General features: G+C 45.2%; 1 protein-coding gene across 20 annotated transcripts in view; it reads right to left on the bottom strand.

Moving 5' to 3' along the window:
• LOC137759615 (protocadherin gamma-C4) overlaps nt 1-24,071 on the bottom strand; it is a 166,431-nt gene that overhangs the window by 16,923 nt on the left and 125,437 nt on the right. Inside the window, exon 1 of one of the 20 annotated variants that reach the window (XM_068536044.1) lies at nt 12,686-15,281. The exons of 16 other annotated variants lie outside the window; for them this stretch is intronic. In XM_068536044.1, coding sequence (XP_068392145.1) covers nt 12,686-15,118 — 2,433 coding nt within the window. In that variant the 5' untranslated portion in view covers nt 15,119-15,281. Of the gene's footprint in view, nt 1-576; nt 3,183-4,621; nt 7,064-12,685; nt 15,282-24,071 lie in introns of those variants that run through there. 3 more of the 20 variants (XM_068536063.1, XM_068536043.1, XM_068536042.1) reach the window with 3 other exon arrangements.

The following is a 24,071-nucleotide window of genomic DNA, read 5'->3' as shown; positions in this document are numbered from 1 at the left end:
GGCGGTGTACGTGGGAGGCCAAGTGCGAGGGGGCGTGTGCGTGCGCGGGTGAGGCGCGGTGAGCCCGTGCGCGGTGCGTGGCTCGTGCGGGCCCTGCGGGCGCGCTTCTGCTCTGTCCACAGACGCGTTGGTTTGAAGTGGGAATAAAGAGGGTTGGGAATAACAGTGAAGTCACAGGTCAAGGGAGTGGGGAGAAACCTAAGAAGAAACCTCAGGACCAGTGGAGCGTGCCCGCACCGGAGCCTCGGAGGCTGGCTGCAGGCGTGGATCTGTGATCGCCTCCACCCGGACCCCGGACCCGGCGGAAATCGCCAGAATGATCGCCAGACCCCAGGCTTTTCTGAATGTGGGGTCGGTCCTTTCCTCTCTCCCCCTCAGCCACAATCACCATCACCTCCCCGGGCTCAGAGCCCCATCCCTGCCTCGGCCACACCTCTGGTTCCACACAATCCGTCCAAACAGTCCCGATATTCGGGCCGAGCCCGCACCAGAGGAGCGGATGCCAAGTTCAAAGTCCCTGATGTGGCTGGGCGGCTTCTCCATTGCCGCCCCCAGGGGTCGCGCCGAGCCCCTCACCTGGCTCCGCTCCTGCAGCGTGTTAGAGCGGGACCGGAAGGTGTCAGGCTCCTGCGCCAGAGCTGAGGGCTGCTGGACGCTGAGGGGCCTTAGAAAAGTGAAGTCACTGCCGTCCGAGGCTGGTGAAAAGCACGTCCTGTAGCAATGGCTGTGCGAGTCTGTGGGCCGCAGCGTCACCTCCATGTACTTGAGTGTGCCGTCTGAGCTCACCTGTAGGTTGGGGCCGGACTGCTTATAGAACTCCCGGGAGGGCGAGTCCTGGCGCCCACAGCACTCACCCCCACCCCCATCCCCGTCTGCGTGCCCCCGAAGGCACTTGGCTGACAGAAAGGTGAAGGTGACTAAGGATAAGAGACTGATGGCCACAAGAGCCACAATGAGATAAAGCGTAAGGTCTGAACGCTCAGGAGGGTGTGTGAGGAAGTCGCTGGATTTGGGCATTTCCTCAGGGTCCTTATCCTCCAGAATCAGCAGCACTGTGGCTGTAGAGGAGAGTGAAGGGTCACCATTGTCCCTCACCAGGACCACCACCTGCTGGGTGTCAGGGTCATCCTCCAGTAAGGCCCGGGCTGTTCGCACCTCACCAGTGTGGGCAGACACCAGGAACAGTCCTGGGGCTGTGGACTGTGGCAACAGTGAATAGGAGAGCCAGGCATTGTGGCCTGCGTCAGCATCTACGGCTGTCACCTTGGTGACGAAGGAGCCAGGAGGGGCAGAGCGAGGGAGACGCTGGGGGACTGAGAGATCCCGGCCTGGCCTGGGGTGCAGCACGGCTGGGGCATTATCATTCTGATCCAGGACAAACACATGGAGAGATGTGTTGGCATGCAATGGGGGAGAGCCAGAGTCTCGAACGCCCACCACGATCTGCAGCATCTGCAGCAATTCGTAGTCGAAAGTACGCTGGGCAAAGACCCGCCCATCCTCAGGGTTGACATACACAAAGGAGGAGGCTGGGGCTCCCTGAATCTGATTCCCTACAATGGAGTAGGTGAGGCGAGCATTATCCCCAGTGTCTGGATCAGAGGCAGCCACGGTGCAGAGAAGGGAGCCTGGAGGCCGGTTTTCTGGGATGTAGGCAGTGTAGAGCTGCTGGGTGAAGTAGGGTGCATTGTCGTTTACATCTGAAATGTTGAGCCTGACGGTGAGATGGGCATGCAAGGGAGGTGAGCCCGCGTCGCGGGCCAGCAGCTCAATGATATAGTGGGATGTGGCCTCACGGTCCAAAGGCTGGCTGGTTAGCAGTGAGTAGTGGTTCTCAGAAGGCTTAATCTGAAATGGCAGGCCCGAAGAGATATCAAGGCTCACTTCACCATTTTTCCCTGAGTCTCGGTCCCGCACATTAAATAATCCCACTACTATGCCCACTGGTGTGCTCTCCAGGACAGGGTTGACCAAAGAGGCCAACAGTACCTCTGGGGCGTTGTCATTTGCATCCCCCACATCCACTTGAATCACACAGTGGCCTTCCATGGCTGGCTGTCCCTGGTCACGGGCTCTTGCATGAATTTCATAGAAACTTGATTCCTCAAAGTCTATGGGACCCAACACATAGATTGCTCCACTGCTAGGGTCTAGGCCGAAGAGATTCTGCACTGCCTCAGATGTATGGTCTCCAAAAGAATAGTCTAGTTGGCCATTGGTGCCTTCATCTGGATCAGTGGCATTGAGGCGGAGCAGCAGGGTACCCACGGGTGCATTCTCTGGGAGTCCCACACGTAGAACTGAGGACTGGAAGGCTGGAGCATTATCATTGATGTCCAGCACAGTGATGGAGATAAGGGTGGTCCCTGAGCGGGGTGGGATACCCCCATCCACAGCAGTGAGCACCAGCTGATGTCTTGCCTGGGCTTCACGGTCCAGCTGCTGCTCTAGCACCAGCTCTGGGAACAGCTTCCCATCTTTTAGGGTCTTCACATTCAGAGAGAAGTGGCTACTGGGGCTCAGAGTATAGAAGCTCACGGTATTGGTACCCACGTCTGGATCCTGGGCACTATCCAGTGGGAACAGTGCCCCAAGTGCAGCTGATTCTGAGATGCGTATCTCTCGCTCAGGGGTGGCAAAGCTAGGAGAGTTGTCATTGAGATCCAGGATTTCTACCTCTACACGGATTAGTTCCAGCGGGTGTTCGGTCACCACCTGTAGTGGCAGCAGGCAGCTGGTGCTGGCTCCACACAGGCTCTCTCGGTCAATTTTCTGATTCACTGCCAGAGCACCACTCATCAAGCTCAGGGAAAAATAGTGCCCACTCTCCTCAGAGCCCAACCGCAGCCGGCGGCTCAACAGATCTGTCAACTTTAAGCCTAGATCCTGAGCAACGTTCCCCACCAGCGTCCCCGGCTCAGACTCCTCCACCACTGAGTAACGAAGCTGCCCAGACACCCAGCCCCAGGAGCACAAGGACAACATGCACAGCACTTGCCATTTCCCAGCGAGCTGCGGGGGTGTCTTGGGCCCCATGACCCAGAAGTCCCTTCCTGGGCACTGACTCTGTGCTGTGCTGTCTCGAAGGCAGACCCAGGGCTTGGAATGTAGCAGCTGAAATCTCTTATGTCTCCTTCCAGCCTCTTAAAAAACTGCTCCGAGGTTTGTCTGCCTGCAGCAGTTCTTCTTAGTCACCAAATGGCGGGGGTGGGTTGGGGGGGGGAGGGGAATCCAATCTGAGTGGAGCTGGGGAGCTGGGGGAGGAGAGGCGGGCAGGAAGAGCAGATCCCCCACCTTGGCTCTGAGTCTGATTGGCCCAAAAGTCTGTGCTCCCAACCAATTATCAAGTCTCCTCAGTCCTGGAAACCTTAGGAACAGGCGCTGCAAATCTGTGTCACAGAAGCCTCCTACCTCCCCACTCATTTCATGCTGCAGGTTGATTCAGCCCCCTTGGCAGCTCAGATGGTGCTCAACAGGGAAGACAAAGTGGTACAAAACTTCTCAGTGTTCTGTCCAAGCAACTTCCTGCATGACTTCAGAAGCTCCCACTACTTTGCTTGAACCAACAAAATTTTGTCCTCCTCAGGGAGGCAAAGCACATGTGTTATCCCCTCCCTACCCCATCCTACCAAACACTGCCAAGTTGAGAGAAAACATTTGTTAGGACCCGTTAGAGTCTTGCTCGGACTCTCCAGCAGTACTTTGAGGAATCTCAGTGTCAGCTGATGGCCTTAAGGATTCAATTTTTCTGAGATCCCAGACTTGAGCTATGGAATGGGCATCACAGCTTGTGGTAGGGGGAACATTTCTAGGACTGATCCAGGTCACCCAAGCAAGGTGACTAGAGTCTAGGCATGGCCTCTAGGCTTTATGGTTTCATCACTTCAGAAGAAACTACTTAAAGACTCCCATAGTGGCTGTCTCTATGAATTCCTCAGCAGTAAAACAGGTTTTGATATTTAGTGATTTCACTTATTGCCTTTTCCTCCCAAAGAGGTAACGTTCCCCTGCCCCAATCTACTGAATCTAGCTCAAATCCCAGTGGGGACTTGATTGGGAGTCCTGAAGACCTGGACAAAAAGATCCCTGCTTCCACCTTGATGCCTCTCTACTCCCTTGGCTCTTTCTTCTTTTTGCTCTCTGCTATGTTTCAAGCAGAGAGTCCCTTTCACCGTGGATTAGGGAGTAGATGATACTGTGGGGCAAAGATATTAGCTCCCCTTAACCTAGAGTTAAGGTGTTCCAGACCCTGGCCCCCTCATTCAGGAAGAGTAGAGAAAGCAGCCACCTGGGTTTAGGTGCACCTTGTGCACAAGAGCCTTCCATATGATCCACATTCCAGTAGTGTGTTTCCACAATACCCTGGCTCTTGATCACTTACTTTCAATTCTTACTCTCAGATAAGGGCATAACCCACCTCAAGTACTAATCCATGAAAACTCCCTGGTTAATTCACAAAACACTTCTAAAGCATAGCATCTACCACATAGTTACCACTCACAGAAGTGGTGACATCACTACAGGCTCTTGCAGAGAGACCAGTACTCTCTGGGACATGGCCCAGCCACATGCCTGCCTCAGAATAACCCTCAAGTATTGGCTGAGCCTGCAAAGGTCTCACCTCTAGCCCATAGAGAAGATCAGAGGGTGGGCAACTTGGGCGAACAGGTTCCCCTGCCATAGGTGCACTGGGTGACTTCACCATCATGAAGCTATCGCTCCGAGTGGGTGCAGAAGCCAAGGGTGTACAGCCATGAGAGTGGCCGCCCACATCAACAAACTTGATAGGATCATCTGACCCTAGCTGGATTCGGAGGATCCCACTGGAAGGAGGAAGCCCCTCTCTCCTTCGAGATCGGGTGAGACAGGCACAGGTGCCAGCAGGAAAGCAGGTCACTCCACAGGCAGCCCCACGCAGGCACTTCGAGATTAGTGCCACGAATGAGCCAAAGGAGACAAAGCAAATTGCCACTAGAGATACAGCCAAGTACAGGGTCAAGCGGGATTCTCCTTCCCTTGGAGCTGAAGATTCTCGAAGATCAGGGACAACTGGATGAGTGTCTTCTTCCAAGGACACCAGGAGAGTAACGGAGGTAGAGAGTGGTGGGCTACCACTATCCTTTACCACAATGACCAGCTTCTGCGGCGGGAGATCAGCTGGGATGGGAACAGCCGTCCGCACCTCCCCAGCATAGCGGGAGACTGCAAACAGGCTGGGATCTGGGGCCTCCAGGAGCTGATATGAAACCCAAGCATTGTAACCCGAATCCAAGTCCACAGCGGTCACCTTTGTAACTAGGTGTCCAGCACCAACTGATGGAGGCAGTGCTTGTGGACATAAGGAACCAGGTCGGGCTCTAGGGCGGAGCACAGCTGGCGCATTGTCATTGAGGTCCAGTACAAATAGACGAACTGTCACGGTGCTACTAAGGGGTGGGTTGCCCCGATCCCGGGCCTGCACCTCAAACTGCAGTGTCTGTGTTTGCTCATAGTCAAAGGATCGAGTAGCATGAACAGCTCCCGTCTGGGGGTTCAGAGAGATGAAGGAGGAAGCGGACACATCTCGATTTCTGGGCTCTAGGAGAGAGTAGGAGATAAGTGCATTCAAGCCAGAGTCTGGATCAGAGGCTGCAAGGGAGCAAAGCAGGTCCCCTGGGCGATTGTTCTCTGGAACAAATACTTCATGTGACCTCTGAAAGAAAGAGGGTGGGTTATCATTCACATCTGAAATATTGAGGAAAATGGTCCTGTGGGTACTCAGAGGTGGGCTCCCAGCATCAGAAGCAGTGACCATGATATCATAGCTGGATTTGGCCTCTCGGTCCAAGGGCCCAGCAGTCACCAGGGAGAACTGGTTCCTGAAGGCGGACTTGAGGGCAAAGGGCAAATGGTCAGGAATACGGAGGCTCACATCTCCATTTGAACCTGAGTCGGGGTCCTGCACACTGATGAGCGCCACCACAGTGCCAGGTTCTGCGCTCTCAGGGAGAGTCCCAAGCTCTGAGGTCACTGTGATGTGGGGGGCATTGTCATTTACATCCAGGAGATCCACCCGAAGGCTGCAATGTTGCTCCATGGCTGGAGAACCCCCATCTCGAGCCCGAACATCAAATTCATAGTAATTCTCGCTCTCAAAGTCTAGGGGCCCCTGAAGGGTAAGCTTTCCATTAGTGGGGTGCAGGCTAAAGAGATTTCTCACACGATCAGGGGTGTGACCACTGAAAGAAAAGGTGATGTTACCACTGGGACCCAGGTCTGGGTCAGAGGCATTGAGCTGGATGAGCAGCACGCCGGCTGGCGCGCTCTCCAAAACGCTAATCCTGTAGCTGGATTGCTGGAAGGCTGGGGCGTTGTCATTCACGTCCAGCACTGACACCCGGAGCTCCGCTGTGCCAGATCTCGGGGGGTTCCCTCCATCCACAGCAGTCAGCACTAGGCGGTAGTCTGATTGCTTTTCCCGATCCAAAGGCTTCTCCAGGAGCAGCTCTGGGACCAGGCTGCCGTCGCTGCGCTTCTTGACATCCAGTGCAAAGTGTTCATTGGAGCTTAGTCTATAGCTGCTGATGGAGTTGCTCCCCACATCTGCATCCTGAGCCTTTTCCAAGGGGAAACGCTGTCCTGGAGGAGCTGCCTCCCCAATTTCCAAGTCCAGCTGCTGCCGAGGAAATCGGGGGGCGTGATCATTCACATCCACGATCTCTACCTCTGCTCGGTACATTTCCAAAGGCCCTTCTGTTACAAACTCCAGGGGCACGATGCAGCTGGCACTGAGCCCACACAGTGCCTCTCGATCGATTGGATTCTTGATGAGCAGGGCACCGCTGTCCAAATCCACACGGAAGTGTCTTTGGTTCACCTCTCCAGCGACCTGCAGCCTGCGAGCTGCCAAGCTCTCTGCATCCAGCAGGAAATCTTGGGCGACATTCCCTACAAAAGTCCCTTCCTGTGACTCCTCTGGGACCGGGTATCGGATCTGCCCACAAACGTAACCCAGGTGGCAAAAAAGGAACAAAAGGGTAGTCCCCCGGCAGATTTCTACCCAGCTTCTCACCTTGCGGAGCATTGCTGCCGCCCACTAGTTCTCTATCTGGTCCTGAGAAGCCGAAGAAGCCGACCCGCCCCGAACGGCCACAGCAGCTGGAGACACCTATCTCCCTTTCCCCGCGCCAGCTCTGGCGCGGCTGGGCCGGCGCCGCAAGGGTTACGCGCCGTTTTTTTTGCTGGTGGCGGGGTAGATTTGTCTGCCTTCCTCCACCGGATTGGCAGACAGCGGCTCCTGGGCTCAGCCAATAGGCTAAGCAGAGAACGTCCCAATAGCAGCCGGGTAAATGCGTCGCAGCATTGGAAAAAGGAAAGAAAAAACAAAAAAAACAAAAAACAACCCACCTATCTTTTTGCCTTCCTCCTGTTCAACAGCATTTTTTTTTCCCACGGGTTATTACCTCTATGGAGAGGCAGACAACATACACGTTTTGGTTTTTTTTTCCTAACACCAATCCCCAGCCCACACCACCCCGCCCCTTTTCGGTGGGGAAAACAGCGACAGCCTGAGCCCTAGCAACCTGCAGCCCAGAGAGTGAGTAGCCATTTGAGACTGGTCACTTTGTTCAAGCCAATGTTGTCATCCACCAATATTCTAAATGAGTAGCTTCTGCCTCAGTCTGATTGTATTAGAGCAACAGCTAATTAGAAGCACTGCCTTATACTAAAAACTCTGCCCCTCTGCAGATTATTCAGAAATATATCCATCTCTTTGCAGAAAAGGCTTACACATTAAGGCAGCCTATTAAATTTATGCAGTACACATTTTTGTTGTAACAGAAGGCGCAGCAGCAACCAAAACTCTCTTATTCAGATACCCACTGGTGGTACACTAAATTGCCATTCATCGATTTCAAGGACAGTATGGAAAGAGGTAAAAGGAGGGGGGAGGAAGCCAGGAGACAGAGATGTTCCAAATCAGTAAAGAATCAGTTTGTCTGGGAGACGCTAAGGACTACATCTCACTACCTGGCAGAATGCTAATGTTCACAGATTTAATAGCTTCCTTGAATGATTGAGATCTGCTACCAACAGCACAGTGCCTACAAATCTCCTTTATTTGACACCACTGTATGCTTGATATGTTGTTAATTACCAACAGTGACTGTTTCAAAAGAGCAAGTTTTTCACTTAGCCCTAGGGGACCTTTTGGCAAGGGAGACTTGATCTCATCCCACCCCTACCCTGATCCAGACCCTCCCTGGAGCCTGGCTACCACCTTGCACAAATGCAGAAACATCGTTCAATTCACACTGCAGTTACCTGCAAACTGTAATCCAAGTCGCAAACACACCAGAGCACAAAGAGAAAAATCCAGCCTGATTTGGACATGAGATTTTTTAAATTCATCTGAATCCTCACCTAGGCTGCCAAAACCAGTGGCAAAACCTGAGGTTATCCTCCCCAGGCATTTTCCCAAGCCCTTGATCCTCAAGAATATCCTTTTGATGGTGAGGCCAGCAACCAACACTCTGGTCTCAAAGGGAGGTATCTGCTTTCTGTGTTCTTTTACTCCCAAACACCTAAACCTCCTCCCATGGGAATGACGGAGATGTCAATCAATCTAACCTATCAGGTGGTTATGCCAGGATTCACTATCTCAGTGGAATGACACCAGTAGCCACCCAAGCTGGGTCAGTCACAATGGAGAGGAGTAAGGAGGGTCATCCTTGACTCATTCCTCTCCCTCATTCCCTTTATCATGTCAATGAATGAGTGCTGATAATTTCACTATAGTTACCTCCATCTGTACTGTCACTGTGCTGGTTCAAGCATTTATCAATCTTCTCAAATACTATAATAGCCTTCTAATTTTTTTTTTTTTGGTCTACAGTCCCAGTGTCCCCAATCCATTTCATTTGTGGCTGCCAGAATAATCTCTCCAAAACAAACAAAAAACCCTGATGACATCACATTTATGTCAGTTCAAAATTCTGCAATGACTATCATGGATATAGAATAAAATAAAAACTCCTTGGCATGGCGTAAAGGTAACTCAAGATTTAACTCCTGCCTACTTGCTTCACTTTATCTCCTGCAAAGATTGTTTTACAAACACACTTTAAGGTTCAGCAATAATGAAAAATCATAATCCTTCTGCATGGAATCTCCTGCAAGGGTCCCTCTCTACCCCCTTTTCCCCTTTATTATTTGACAAACTACTACTCAACCTTTTGTTCTCATATAAAGCATCATCACCTCTATGAAGTCTCCCTGATTTCCCCAGGCTTAGGTGTTTCTTTTCCTTTGCTCCCACTGCTTCTTGTATTATACAGATCTCCATTATCGTTTTTGTGGGTGTGTGTGCATGTCTGTCTCCTACAGTACCCTGCGTACCATAGCAGCAGGGACTGTGTCTTTTTATGTTTTAAAGTGTCTGGTACATAGGGCTGTTCAATAAATGGTAAAATGATAATATCACTAATTATTAGTTCAACAAATATCTACTGAATACTTGTACTTTATATGAGTACTTTATACTGAGTATACATTTTATATGCATTACTTTTCACTCTTACACAATTTTGGAAGATTTTATAGACGAGAACACTGAAGATCAGAAAGGTTAGGAGACTTGTGTAAAGCTCAACTAGTAACTGCAGTACTAGGATCTCCCCACTGCCACCTCTGGTCTTTCTAGAAAGAAATAAAGCCTCTTTCTATAACATCATTTTTTTAAATGTATTTATTTTTTATTTATTTTATTTTTGGCTGCGTTGGGTCTTCGTTGCTGCGCAAGGGCTTTCTCTAGTTGCGGCGAGCGGGGGGCTACTCTTCATTGCAGTGTGCGGGCTTCTCATTGCGGTGGCTTCTCTTGTTGCAGAGCACGGGCTCTAGGCACACCGGCTTCGGCAGCTGTGGCACGTGGGCTCTAGGGCGTAGGCTCAGTAGTTGTGGCTCACGGGCTTGGTTGCTCCACGGCATGTGGGATCTTCCTGGACCAGGGCTTGAACTCGTGTCCCCTGCATTGGCAGGCGGATTCTTAACCACTGCGCCACCAGGGAAGCCCCTCTTTCTATAACATCTTAAATCATTTTTCTACCAGTTTGTCATCCCTGTAACCATAAACTGGTCCTTTACTGATGCCTTTAATATCAAAGAACTAGACCTCTTATAGGTCTCAATCCCTTTTATTTGCAAGTTCACAGCAAAACAAACAGGCATACAATCTATATTACTAGAACTGGAAGATCATAAAGCCTGAATCCTACACATCTTAGACTTGACCTTTTTATGCCAGGTATGTGATTCTCCCCTCTCTAGATTTTTAAAACACCTTTATTGAGCTATATAAATAATATATAATTATTTATATATAAATAATTATATATTATTATATATCATTCATCCATTACACATGATTCATCCCTTTAAAATGTACAATTCAATGGTTTTTAGTATATTCACATATACTAAAATTATGCAACCATCACCATAGTATAGTTATAGAAAAAAATTTTCATTCCCAAAAGAAACCCCATACCCATTGCCTAGCTCTAGATTTTTAAAGAAATAGTTGCCCAGGTGCCAGTTGTTGAGGAAGATTTTTTCTTCAGATGACTGAAATATCTTATGTCTTCCTCACAATGCTCTCCTAGAGCTATTCTATATGATATTTTAAGGTTGGGAAATAACATCACAGAATTTTTTAAAGTTCAGTTTGGCCCAATAAGGCTGGCTGCTGGTTCTGTGAACACCAGAATAACACTTTGCTTCAAAAACATGCTAATTGATAGACTGGCAGGTCCCAGGGCAATGCTTTGCAAATTCGTCTTCACATTGAAATCACTTGGGGACCTTCAAAAAATACTGATGCCTGGGACTTCCCTGGTGGTGCAGTGGTTAAGAATCCGCCTGCCAATGCAGGGGATACGGGTTCGAGCCCTGGTCCGGGAAGATCCCACATGCCGCGGAGCAACTAAGCCCGTGCGCCACAACTACTGAGCCCGCGTGCCACAACTACTGAAGCCCACGCGCCTAGAGCCCGTGCTCTGCAACATGAGAAGCCACCGCTATGAGAAGCCTGCGCACCGCAACGAAGAGTAGCCCCCGCTCGCCGCAACTAGAGAAAGCCCGTGAGCAGCAACGAAGACCTAACGCAGCCAAAAATAAATAAATAAAATTTAAAAAAAAATACTGATGCCTGTGTCCCACCTCAAGAGATTATGCTTTAATCCATCTGGGATGTGGCCTGGGCTTCAGAATTTTTAAAAGGTCCCTAGGTAATTCTGGTGTGCAACCAAGTTTGAGAACATTGTCCGTGGGAAAATGCCAGTTGTTTTCCAATCTGACCAGGAAAGCAGCAGCTGCTTCTCTCTGGCTTTCATCCTTCCTTAGCCTTTCCATCTATGCCTCTACTTTGTCATCTTTGACTGTCTCCAGGTTTGTCCATTTCTAAAGTGTGTTTAATTAAGATTTGGAGTGGGTTAAGAACTAATAAAAAAAAATATTAGTCATAGCTAAGAATTTTTTAACACCTTTGATACACTAGGCACTGTGCATATATTATATCATGCACTAATGTTATAAAACCCTTGTTACTCCCTTTTTGCATATGAAAAAGGGTCTAGAAAAGAGATTAACTTGGCCATGGACTCATAGATGGTAAGTGTCTAACTGCCAAACCCAAGGCTTGATAGCAATAATACACTTATTAGTAACAAAGTAACAGTTGTTCTCTCACAAATGGAAGTGTGTTTAATTTCACTCCAAAACAAAGACCTGCACACCACCCTGAATAAATGAAAGCTTTATCTTTTTCTCAGGATATGAATTTACCTACCTTTCACACTATGTGTATACCCAAGAAAAATGATGAAAGGATAGGAAAGAACACTTTGGGCAAGAAGAATTTTCATTTTGTACTTTATGGTCTTCTGGATTGTCTGGATCTGTCTTCAAAATAAATGATTACTTTTACTTTTATAATGAATGGTGGTTACCTTTGGATTTGGGGAATATTATTAGTTTCAATTTTTTTCTTATACTTTTACATATTTTCCAAATTTTCTATAATGCACATGTATTACTATCATAACATAAAAATTTTTTGTGAGTAATGTCCACATAATTTCCAGCACTGTGCTTGAAATAAAATTTAAAGGACCCTAGAATTTTATTTCTTTCATAGAAAGTCATCTGAGAATGAGGTACACGATCTGTGTAGTCAAAGGAACATTATCAGCAAACCATTAGCTTTAATGCAGATGTGGCAATCATTTGAAAGATGGACAGATGAGGTAGTTTTTATATTCCTAGCAGCTGCCACTGGTTACAGGTATTCATCAGCTTGTACTCAATGCAAATGACACCAAGCTAAGCTCTGAGTGCTGAGATGGTGAGTTATAGCTTAATGGCCCTTTAGCAGGATTGGTTAGTTGCTATGGCAAGTGAGTGCTGAGTGTGTCCACAGATAAGTCAATTAACTCCACACTGTGTGGGATCACAAACCACACTCTAGCTGGGCCATCCCCCTCCCCCAAAGGCACGACGTTTGATCTGGGAAAGGCCAAGTGAAAATGTGGATGCATCATTAGGAAAACATCTTGATCACTGAAAATAAAGGCGGCTACATACTTTCCTGAAACTGATGCAGGAATCGAAAAGCATTAATATCATTCCAGGATGACTTGCTAACCCTTACCTGTCCGGGAGGGGAGCTCTCTGCACCCAAGACTTGCCTATAGAACACTGGATCGAGGCTCCGCAGAGTGTTCTGGCGGCTGGCCAGTGGGCTGGCAGCACCTGGTTTCTTCAGCAGTGGGTCGCTGCGTCTCGAGTCAGTGGTGAGGTACACCTGATGATAAAGGTGTGGAGGCATCAGGCCTCCCCGCACGGCGTCCGCGTGCAGAGAAGGCCCTGGTGTTCGGTACAGGGAGCTCACAGGGGCTCGGTATAGGTCCCTGGACTGCTTCCATTTGTAAACTTTGAATACGATCACTCCCAATACTGTGACTGCGAACCCCACGGAGACCAGGATTAAAGAGAGAAGTAGATAAAAGGTGAGATTTTTATTCTGCTCCCTGGGGGCAGAGCCGGAGGGGAACTCAGCTCGGGCTTCAGGAGATTCCTCGATTACTGACACAGTCAGGGTCGCGGTGGTGGACAGCGATGGCTCCCCATTGTCTTTGATCAAGACCGTGAGAGTCTGCCTGGGCGAATCTGTATCCTGGACTGGGCGGGCAGTGCTGACTTGACCCGTGTGAAGTCCCACAGCAAAAAGGCTCTGGTTGGGGGCTCCCAAGAGGCTGTAGGAGAGCCAGGCGTTGTGCCCTGCATCCGGGTCCCAGCCTACCACACGCGTGACCACATGGCCTGCCGAGGTACCTCGAGGCAGCATCTCCACCGAGCTCTGGCCAGGCCGGGGGTATAGGACCTGGGGGGCATTGTCATTGCGATCAGTGACAAATATGTTCACGCTGATGTTGGTGGCCAGGACAGGAGTGCCCCCATCGCTGATATGAGCTGTTAATTCGAACTCCCGCCGATCCTCATGGTCCAGGGGCACTAAGGATGATATGACGCCACTGTCACGATTTATCGTGAAATAGCGACCCACTAGCCCTATTTCAGCTCCTTGCTCCAAGAGAAAGAAGGAAAGGCGAGCATTCTGCGGGGCGTCAGGGTCCCAGACACTTAGGTTTAGTATTGGAACACCGGGGAGGTTATTTTCCTCAACGTAAACATCGTAGGAAGACTGGGAAGATTGTGGAGGGTTGTCGTTGATGTCGGACACTTGCACCTGCACTGTCGTGAGGGCTGACAGGGAGGGGGTTCCCGCGTCTCGAGCCGTGATGCTGAGGTTGTATTCTGGCACAGTCTCCCGATCCAGGGCTGCACTAGTTTTCAAAGTAAAGTAATTCTTGAGGGAAGATGTAAGGCTAAAAGGGAGACCTGAAGGAACCTCGCAAGTCACCAGCCCGTTCTCCCCAGCATCCAGATCGGTCACACTGAGCAAAGCAATGACAGTTCCTAGGGGTGCATCCTCGGGGACTGGGCTGTACACGGAGGTGACTGTGATCTCCGGGGCATTGTCATTTACATCCACAACCTCTACCAAAACTTTACAATGTGCTCCCTCAGGATTGGCGCCCTTGTCTTTGGCCTGTATGTAAATCTCATGGAGTTTGGCGTCTTCGAAGTCCAGTCGACCCTTGACTGTCAGCACCCCAGTTACAAGGTCTAAGGAGAATAGTTCCCGCACGCCAGCGCGGTTGTGGCTGCCGAAGGAGTAAATGATTTCGCCGTTGGGGCCTTCATCCAGATCCGTTGCACGGACTTGCACGACGCGAGTGCCGGGGGGTGCATCCTCCAGGACGCGCGCCCGGTACAAGGACTGGTTGAAGGTGGGCGCATTGTCATTTGCGTCCAGCACGACGATTCGAATAGGAAGGCTGGCCGAGCGAGCCGGAGTTCCTCCGTCCAACGCTGTCAGCACCAGCTGGAGATCTGGTTCTCGCTCCCGGTCCAGGGCGCGCTCCAGCACCAGCTCCGCGTACTTGGTGCTGTCTTCCCGCGTCTGCACGCGAAGCGCAAAGTACTCATTTCGGCTCAGCTCATAGGTTTGTAAAGAGTTGCTTCCCACATCTGGATCGTGCGCGCTCTCGAGAGGAAAGCGCGTCCCCGGCGCCACAGCCTCGCTAATCTCCAATTTCATTTCGCGGGTAGGAAAAGAGGGATTGTTGTCGTTGATATCCTGGATCACCACTTCCGCGCTGAACAGCTCTAGCGGCCTCTCCACTACCAACTCCAGAGTGATGGTGCAGGAGGGCAGCGTCCCACATAACTCCTCTCGATCCAGGCGGTCGTTCACGAACATCTCTCCCGTCTCCCAGTTCACCTCAAAGAATCTTCGGCTAGCTCCGGACACCACCCGGAGCCTGCGGGCTGACAGGCTGCCGAGATCCAAGCCAAGGTCCCTAACCACGTTTCCCACCGCGAAACCCTTCTCTCTTTCCTCCAGGATCTCATAGCGAATGACGGCGGCGGAAGCCTTATGCAAGGCACCAAGAAGAAGCAAAACTCCCACCACTCTCCCAGTGCTTACCAGTCCACCTCTCCAGGCCTCTGGGACCATCTCACTCAAAGGCAGTTCCTCTTAGCGGGGTCCAGACCGGCCCGGCTTCTTTCCTGAGAAACTTTCAGCAGGTTAACGCTCGGGCGCTGGGCTCCGAGTCGGACATGGCTTTCTGGATGCCGTTGATTTGCTCGCCGGCTATTCAGTCTCGCCTCATCCCGCGGCGCCGAGAGGGGACGGGCCGGGGCCAGATCTCCAGCTTCTTCATTGGCCGACAGCGGCACGCAGAGTCCCAGCCAATAACTGCACGAAAAATGCGCCAGCGCCCGGCTCTCTGAGCGGGACCAGCGCTAGCGCCAGGAACTTCTTTCCTTTGGCTTCCTTCCAGAGTTTACAGCCAGAGCTCCTTGGCAGTATCCGCGCATCGGAAACCCACCTTAGCTGCAAAGCTAACTGCAGGGTGATGGAGCTGGCCTTTCTGCAAGTCTTCAAGCCGAACTAAGGCCTATTAAACACTTCAACTGCTGTCTTTAATCCCAAGAAGGGGGTTCAAACCAAACCGAAAACCACACAACGTTATCTGGTTTGTTGGAGGACTAGGTTAAACTTACCTAGGTGGACCATATTGTGGCGAGGCATTTAGCATTTCTGTGGAGGTGTTGATAATTTCAGTTATATCTTTACCAAATGAGACTGTAGAACTGCGGGTCACTTCCTCAGTAGAGAAAATCTACAGGAGCTACCATCTGTTTGGTTTAACTTTGTTTTATGAAATTTAAAAGTACAATTCAGATTTCTTTTTAAATTGGATGTTGCTGCTTAGCTCTTATTTCTTAACAACCAGGGAGCAATGTGAAATTTTTCTATTCTGTTTGTCCCAACAAACATAACCTCAATCAGAGAGCATCTCTAAAGTTTCCCTTTACTTGATGAATTTGTTTCTCAAGATCATATGGCATACCACAAAGAGAAGTTGCATTGCTAAGAAAGAATAATACCCCTTCTTCACACCCCTCCCCCCCCAAAAAAAAACAGAAAAGAAAAAGAAAAAAGACCAGGTTTTATTTACTACCTGGGACCTTTATAAAATGATTGGGATATCAGAAATACAAAACCTTTAGCCACAGAATAAAGAGCCTGAAGTTTTCTGCATTTAGGATTGTAGTCAAACAAAATAGTAATGATTAGGATAAACAATAAGAGGGTCAGCTATGATATAAGTTAGAACTGAGTTGTACATCCTTAGACAAGAAACTACCCTCTAAGGGTTCCTGAGTTCCTATCTTATTAAATGAATAAGGCAGACAAAATCCTGGCACATAGTAAGTCTTAATTAATGATGCACATCACCCCATTAGATACTAGATGTAAAGAACCTTATACTATTTCTGTGCACTTATCTTGGACACCACTTTGGTTGCATATAGTCCTTTCTGAATTTTAACTGAACCTTGAGGAAGGGTGGTAGGCAGAGAGGTTAGATAGGTATATAGGAAGTAAGTATATATAGGATATTTATTGAAGAGATGAAAAGCCATATTTGACCTGTCTCTCTATGTCCTCAATACTTTCTATGTTAAAACCTCCAGTTTTAGATACTCAAATTTGACAATTGTCCATACCACCAAGAAGGCTGATAGGTATTAGAAGATTAGAATATAGAATTTAGAACATATATAGTAGCCCAGCCACTTGCTACTCAAAGTGTGAGCCAAGGACCAATGGCATGGGCATCACCTGGGAGCTGTTAGAAATGCAGAAATGCCCCACTCCAGACCTACTGAATCGGAATTTGCATTTTAACAAAAAGCCAGGGTGATATGAATGTACATTAAAGTTTGAGAAGCACTGATCTAGTAGGTTTTTCAGACATACCAATTTATCAATCATTTTTTCCCTATTCACCATCACTTAATTGACATTCTGGTTTTCAAAAACTAGCTTTTAAAAGCTGAAGTAGTTTTCCCTTTAACAATAAGGTCCATAGTTTTCCTAAGACCTCTTCATAAGCCAGCAGAACCCTCCTTGGATCCATTGTTTAAAGTAGCAAGAGTGATCTTAAAATTTTAATTGAATCAGAAGATTCTCCAGCTCAAAACTTCTCAGTAGCGTCTCACTCACTACTCTTGAAATAAAATACCAAATCCTTTGCATAGTATCCAAGTTCTCAAGCCTTCCCCTTCTCTCAATATTTTATTACACTGCTTTCAGTGTGGTCATCAACCAAGCTCCTCATGCTTTTTTCACCTAGGAAAACTTCTTTCCCTTCCTTCCCTTTGCTTTTGCTTATTTCTACAAATCTTTCAGGTCTCAGTTTAAATGTTGTTTCCTAATAGAGGTCTTCCTTAGGCCCCACTTATAACCAGGATCCTTTGTTATGCTCCCACAGAGAACCCTATATTTTCCTTTATTGAACCTAGCACAATTTAAAATTTTATAATTATATTTTGTTTAAGCATAGTGCCTGCCTCTCCCACTAAAAAAATAAAGCTTCAAGAAGGCAGAGACCATGCCTGTTTTGATTACGACTTGCCTCCTCAGTGACTAGCACAGTAGGCACTTGATGCTTAATTTTTCCCAGCTTTATGGAAGTATGATTGACAAACAAAATTATATAAATTAAGGTGTACAACATGATGATTTAATATATGTATATATTGTGAGATGATCAACACAATATAGTTAACACATCCATCACCTCACCTAGTTACCATTTTTTAAGGTGTGTGGTAAGAACATTTAAGACCTACTCTCTTAAATTTCAAGTTACACTACAATATTGTTAACTATAGTCACCATGTTGTACATCGGATTCCAGAACTCATTTTATAACTGAAAATCTGTACCCTTTGACCGACATCTCCCCATACTTAAGGCTTATTAATATAGCAATCTTTATGCTAATGGCATAGTAATCATTAAATGCAGTAAGGACTGTATATATTTGTGTGTATCCATTTTCCCTAGGAGAAAGCATTTTCGGAAGATACAGTCAGTCTTTTAAGCTACCAGTGGCGCTAATGAAACTATTTCTTAACCTAATGATTTGAAAGAGAAAACATAGTTTGCCAAAGAGCCAAGCAAGGTGTGGTAATATAACTCACACTGGACATAAAACTTGCTGTCACCTATATCCAGGGGAAATGGAAGTACCAGTGTACAGGATCAATGGAATTTTCCAGTCTCTAATCTTCTTTCCCTCTATGTTTTATAATTCCGAGAGTCTTAGATCAACAAGATGCAGCAAACAATTTTAAAATAGAAAGTGAATATATTATAGTGTTCAACAGTAAGGCCTTAGTGTCAAAAAGACTTGAGTTCCAATACTGGACGTTATACTTAGTAGCTATGTAAACATGAAGCTTTTATTTTTAACTTTTATTTTCTTTATCTATAAAATGGGAATAATAATAATAGTACTCCTTGACATAATCACTGGTATCTCAATCTTTTATTTTAATCTTTTAACAGCTTTGTACTTACCATACAGCTCACTTGGACAATCAATGATTTTTAGCAATTTTATACAGTTACACAACCAATACCACAATCCAATTTTAGCATACTCCCATCAACCCCCAAAATCCTTCATGCCTGTCTGCAGTCAATCCTTGCTCTCACCCCCAGCTTCAGGTAGCCACTGATTGATTTTCTATATAGTTTTCCTTTTTCTAGAAATTTCACAAAAAAGGGAATTATAAAATGCATAGCCTTTTGGATGCTCAACATCACTAATTATTAGAGAAATGCAAATCAAAGCTGCAAATGAGGTACCACCTCACACCGGTCAGAACGGCCATCATTTAAAAGTCTACAAATAACGCATGCTGGAGAGGGTGTGGAGAAAAGGGAACCCTCCTACACTGTCGGTGGGAATGTAAGTTAGTGCAGCCACTATGGAAAACAGTTCAGAGGTTCCTCAGAAAACTAAAAATAGAATTACCATATGATCCAGTAATCCCACTCCTGGGTGTATATCTGGACAAAACTATAATTCAAAAAGATACATGCCCCCCTATATTCATAGCAGCACTATTCACAATAGCCAAGACATGGAAACAACCTAAATGTCCATTGACAGATGAATGGGTAAAGAAGATGTGGTACATATATACAATGGAATATTACACAGTATAAAAAAGAACAAAATAATGCCATTTGCAGCAACATGGATGCAACTAGAGATTATCAAACTAAGTTAGAAAAAGAAAGACAAATACCATATGATATCCCTTATATGTGGAATTTAAAAAAATGGCACAAATGAACTTATCTACAAAACAGAAGCAGACTCATAGACATAGAGAACAGACTTGTGGTTGCCAAGGGGTAGTGGGAGAGAGAGGGATGGACTGTGAGTTTGGGGTTGGTTGATGCAAACTACTACATATAGAAGGGATAAACAACAAGGTCCTATTGTATAGCACAGGGAACTATACCCAATCTCCTGGGATAAACCATAGTGGAAAAGAATATAAAAAAGAGTGTGTATGTGTGTAACTGAGTCACTCTGCTGCCACACTGTAAATCAACTATACTTCAATTTAAAAAATTTTAAAGATGCATAGCCTTTTGTATCTAGCTTCTTTCACTTAGCATGTCACACCCAACTCTTAACCACACCCTCAAAAATGTTCTGTCTCCAATGTTCCTCATCTAATAATGGACACTTCTAGCCTAGTCAAAAATTCTCAGGTCATCCTTAACATCTTTTTCTACATTCCAACATTTAATTCATTACCAGTTCATGTCAATGCTTACTACCTTCAAAATATACTTTGAGGGGCTTCCCTGGTGGCGCAGTGGTTGGGAATCTGCCTGCCAATGCAGGGGACACGGGTTCGGGCCCTGGTCTGGGAAGATCCCACATGCCGCGGAGCAACTAGGCCCGTGAGCCACAACTACTGAGCCTGTGCGTCTGGAGCCTGTGCTCCGCAACAAGAGAGGCCGCGATAGTGAGAGGCCCGCGCACCGCGATGAGGAGTGGCCCCCGCTTTCTGCAACTAGAGAAAGCCCTCGCATAGAAACGAAGACCCAACACAGCCAAAAATAAATAAATTAATTAAAAAAAAAAAAGATCAGAGCTGACCAATCTGGAAAGCTGTAATCACTATGAAAAAAAAATATATATATATATACTTTGAATCTAACAATTACTTTCCCCTCTACCGCTACCACCTGAGACAAAGTCACCTTAAATACTGTCAGCTTCCTCTCTGGTTTTCTTACTTCCTTTTTTGCTTTCCCTAAACTCCATTTCACATGTGGAAACCTGAAGAATCTTTCAAAAATATATATTAAATTATATACTCTCCTTGCTAAACACAGTGCTTGGTACCAGGACTGGCTACATAATTTGCAGGACAAGCACAAAATGAAAACAGGGGGCTCCCTGTTAAAAAATTACTACAGTTTCAAGATGATGACAGCAGAGCATTAAACCAAATGCAGGGCCCTTCTAAGGTTGGGAACCAGTATGACTGCATAGTTCACATGCCCATGAAAATGGCCTTGCCTGGCACAGAGAAGCTCTCCATAAGTATTGCCTAATATTATTTTTTAAATATTAGGTAATTACCTAATATTATTTATTCTAAGAGGATTAATAATATCAGAAAATCTTATTCATGATACTATTAAATTAATGAATTCAAGGAAAAACATATGTATTATCCCCTAAAAGCCTAAATATCATCTAGTAATCTTTGAATTCAATCTAATTTGCTGATTTGAGGAACATCCTAAGGTCAAATTAAGGGATAATTTAAGGAGAAATTATATAAAAACAGATAATCAATAGATCAACATGTATCACAACTCAGACAGGTGGGATATTCAAGGATTTGGTGGAAGCTGAATGGTTTAGCCTTAATATTTCTTGAAGTTCATCTGAAGTTATTTATGTGAAAAAATATTTTGCATACTTTGATTTGAAAAGATGATCTATGAACCTTAAGAATAAGAAATTATTTCATTAAAATATTTTGGAACTATGATCAGTGGTTTAGAGGTCAAAGTTTAAGCAAAAAAAAAAAAAAAAAGAGGTTTACCTCTCCCTTTCGTTTGAGTGATAATCTCTTTTAGTCTTGATCACATCAGTACTATTACTGTTTATTATACCACAAAGCTTAAATATGCCAGGAAACTACCCGCAAAAAATTGCTAAATTTGTCCATATGAAAATATCCCAAGAGACCTTAAGTCTCCTTAGAGAGATGAAATTTGTTTAATTTTTCCCCAGCATGCTATTATTTTGTTACCTAAATTATTATCAATTTTTTGAAACAGGTAGCCTTGTACGCTGAGTTATATTTCTAAACGAAGTAATTGACTTCAATATATAATGATAACTTTGAGTGAGAAAGAAGTGTGACTTTCTGATCTTTAAAACCTTCTGGCAATATAGAAGTCTAGTACATGATACAGATGCAATCTCAAATCACCGAGACAAGGATGAGGTTTTTAATAAACATTACTGGGACAATTGGATAGCCACTTAGAAAAAAAAGATAAAATTAGTTCCATACCTCAGCACACACAAGAATAAAGTCCATATAGATCAGGGATCTAAATGTACAAACCAAAATACCATACAAGTACTAGAAGAAAACGGATGGATTTTTCTACAACCTAAGTGTGGGACAAGGCTTTCTAACTATGACTCAAAACCTAAGTGCAATATAGGAAAAGACTGATTCATTTGGTTACATAAAAATAAAGGGGGGAAAACATTGCAGTGAAAAAATACCATAAACAAAGTTGAAGGCAAATGACAAGCTAGGAGAAAATATTTGCAACTTATATCTTGGACAAAGGGCTAATATCTCTAAACATATAAATAACTTTCTAAAAGACAAAATACTAAGAAAACTCTAGAAGATAGAAAATAGAATAATGAATATAAAACGTGAACAATTTTTAAAAAGATAAACTGGCTCTTAAACATACGAAAAGGTACTTAACTTCAACAGTAATGAGAGAAATTCTAATTAAAATGATTTTGAGATTTTAAAAACTGATCAGATTTGCAAAAATTAAAAAGCTTGACAACATATTCTATAGATTAGGCTATGGGAAAATAAACATTCTCATCTATTGGAATGCAAAATGGTACAATCTGTATATAGGGAAATAGTTATATCTAACAGAACTACATATGCACTTGCCCTATGACTTAGCAATCACACTTTTAGAAATTTACCCTAAATATACACCTCAAAAATTATGAAAATACATATATGGACCAGGTTATTCATTACAGCATTATTTGTAATTGCAAAAAGACTGAAAGCTACCTAAATGGAAAACTATAGTTGGTTGAATAGACTATGATACGTACACATACAATGGAGTTTTATGAAGCTACAAAGAAAGATCTTTGTAAAATGATATAGAATGATTCCCAGAATATATTGTTAGTGCAAAAAGCAAAGTGAAAACCTTTTCTTCTGACAATGTGGAACTAGCCATACCACTATAACAAATAGAAAATTGATGAAAATATGTAGAAAAATGCTTTTAGCCATTGGCTCAAAAGGAGTGCAAGACTGAGAGAAGGGAAGCAATGAGAGGAGCCCCAGGACCTCTGTTATTTTACCTGGAGGCAATTTTCAGAGAAAAAAAGATTGAAAAAAAAATGAACAGCATTTCAGCAACCTGTGGGAAAATATCAAGTGGTCTAACATAAGTGAAATTGGAGTTCTCTAATTTTGTATGTATGTGTGTGTGTGTGTGTGTGCATGTGATAAATAGTATTCGAATAAATATAGCGCCAAACTTCCTAAATGTAAAGAAAATTATAGACCCACAGAATCAAGAAGTTCAAGTATGCTACCCCAAGTAGGATTAAACACACCACAAAGAAAATGCACCATAAAGAAAACACACAATAAAGAAAAACACACCAAGGTCCATCATAATCAAATTTTTGAAAACCATTGATAAAGAGAAAAATTTAGAAGCAGTCAGAGGAAATACAGGAGAACAAACATAAGAAAGATTGCAGACTTCGCATCAAAAATAATGCAAGGCAGAAGAAAGAGGAAGAATATCTTTAAAGTGCTGAAAGAAAATAATTGGTAACCTAGAATTCTATATCCACCAAAAGTACCTTTCAAAAATGAAAGTAAAACAAAGATTTTTTTTGCAGACAAACAAAAACCTTGAAAATGTATAACCAGAAGATCTATACTACAAGAAACATTAAAGAAAGCTCTTTAGTCAAAAGGAAAAGTGACACCGATGGAAACTTGGGCCTGTGTAAGGAATCAGTGACAGAAATGATAAAAATGTAGGTTGCATATTAAAGACTTTTCACGTTTAAATTTCTTTAAAAGATAAATGATTACCTAAAGCAAAAATAATAACAACATATTGTGGGGCTTAAAATACTACAGTAGTAAAATGTGTGGCAACAATGGCACTAAAAAACAAAGGAGGGGAAATGGAAGTATACTGTTAAAGTGGTGTAATATTACTCAAATTCTATTACATTTATGGTCATAAGTTAAAGATGCATAGTGTAAACCCCAGAACAAATACTTAAAAATCAAAGAGGATACTTAATAAACTAATATCAGAGACAAAACAAAATACTAAACAATAATCTAGAAGAAGGCAGGAAACGGTAAAAGAAGAAATTAACAATGGATGGAGAGCACAAATGGGCAGTGAACAGACTCCAATTGCTGCCCCCACCGAACCAGAAGCGTGCACGGGGCTGCTGCACCTACACACACCATATCAAGGGGATAACAGCCAGCACACACTGAGGAAAGAGGCAGCAAGCACCCAAACTAAAAGCAGACCCTTGATTCCGGACAAATTGGTGGAGTAGAACTTGAGCCCAATTCCTCTCACGAAAACACCAAAATCACAACTGCTGAACAACCATTGACGAAAAAGACTGGAACCAACCAAAAAAGATATTTTACATCCAAAGATAAAGAAGAAGCCACAACAAGATGTTAGGAGTAGCACTTTCATGATATAAAGAAATCCCATAGGGTGTTCC

Source organism: Eschrichtius robustus, chromosome 2 (genome assembly GCF_028021215.1).
Source record: "Eschrichtius robustus isolate mEscRob2 chromosome 2, mEscRob2.pri, whole genome shotgun sequence".
In the NCBI taxonomy this organism is placed as follows: Eukaryota; Metazoa; Chordata; class Mammalia; order Artiodactyla; family Eschrichtiidae; genus Eschrichtius; species Eschrichtius robustus.
This window is presented reverse-complemented; position numbering and strand designations above follow the sequence as displayed.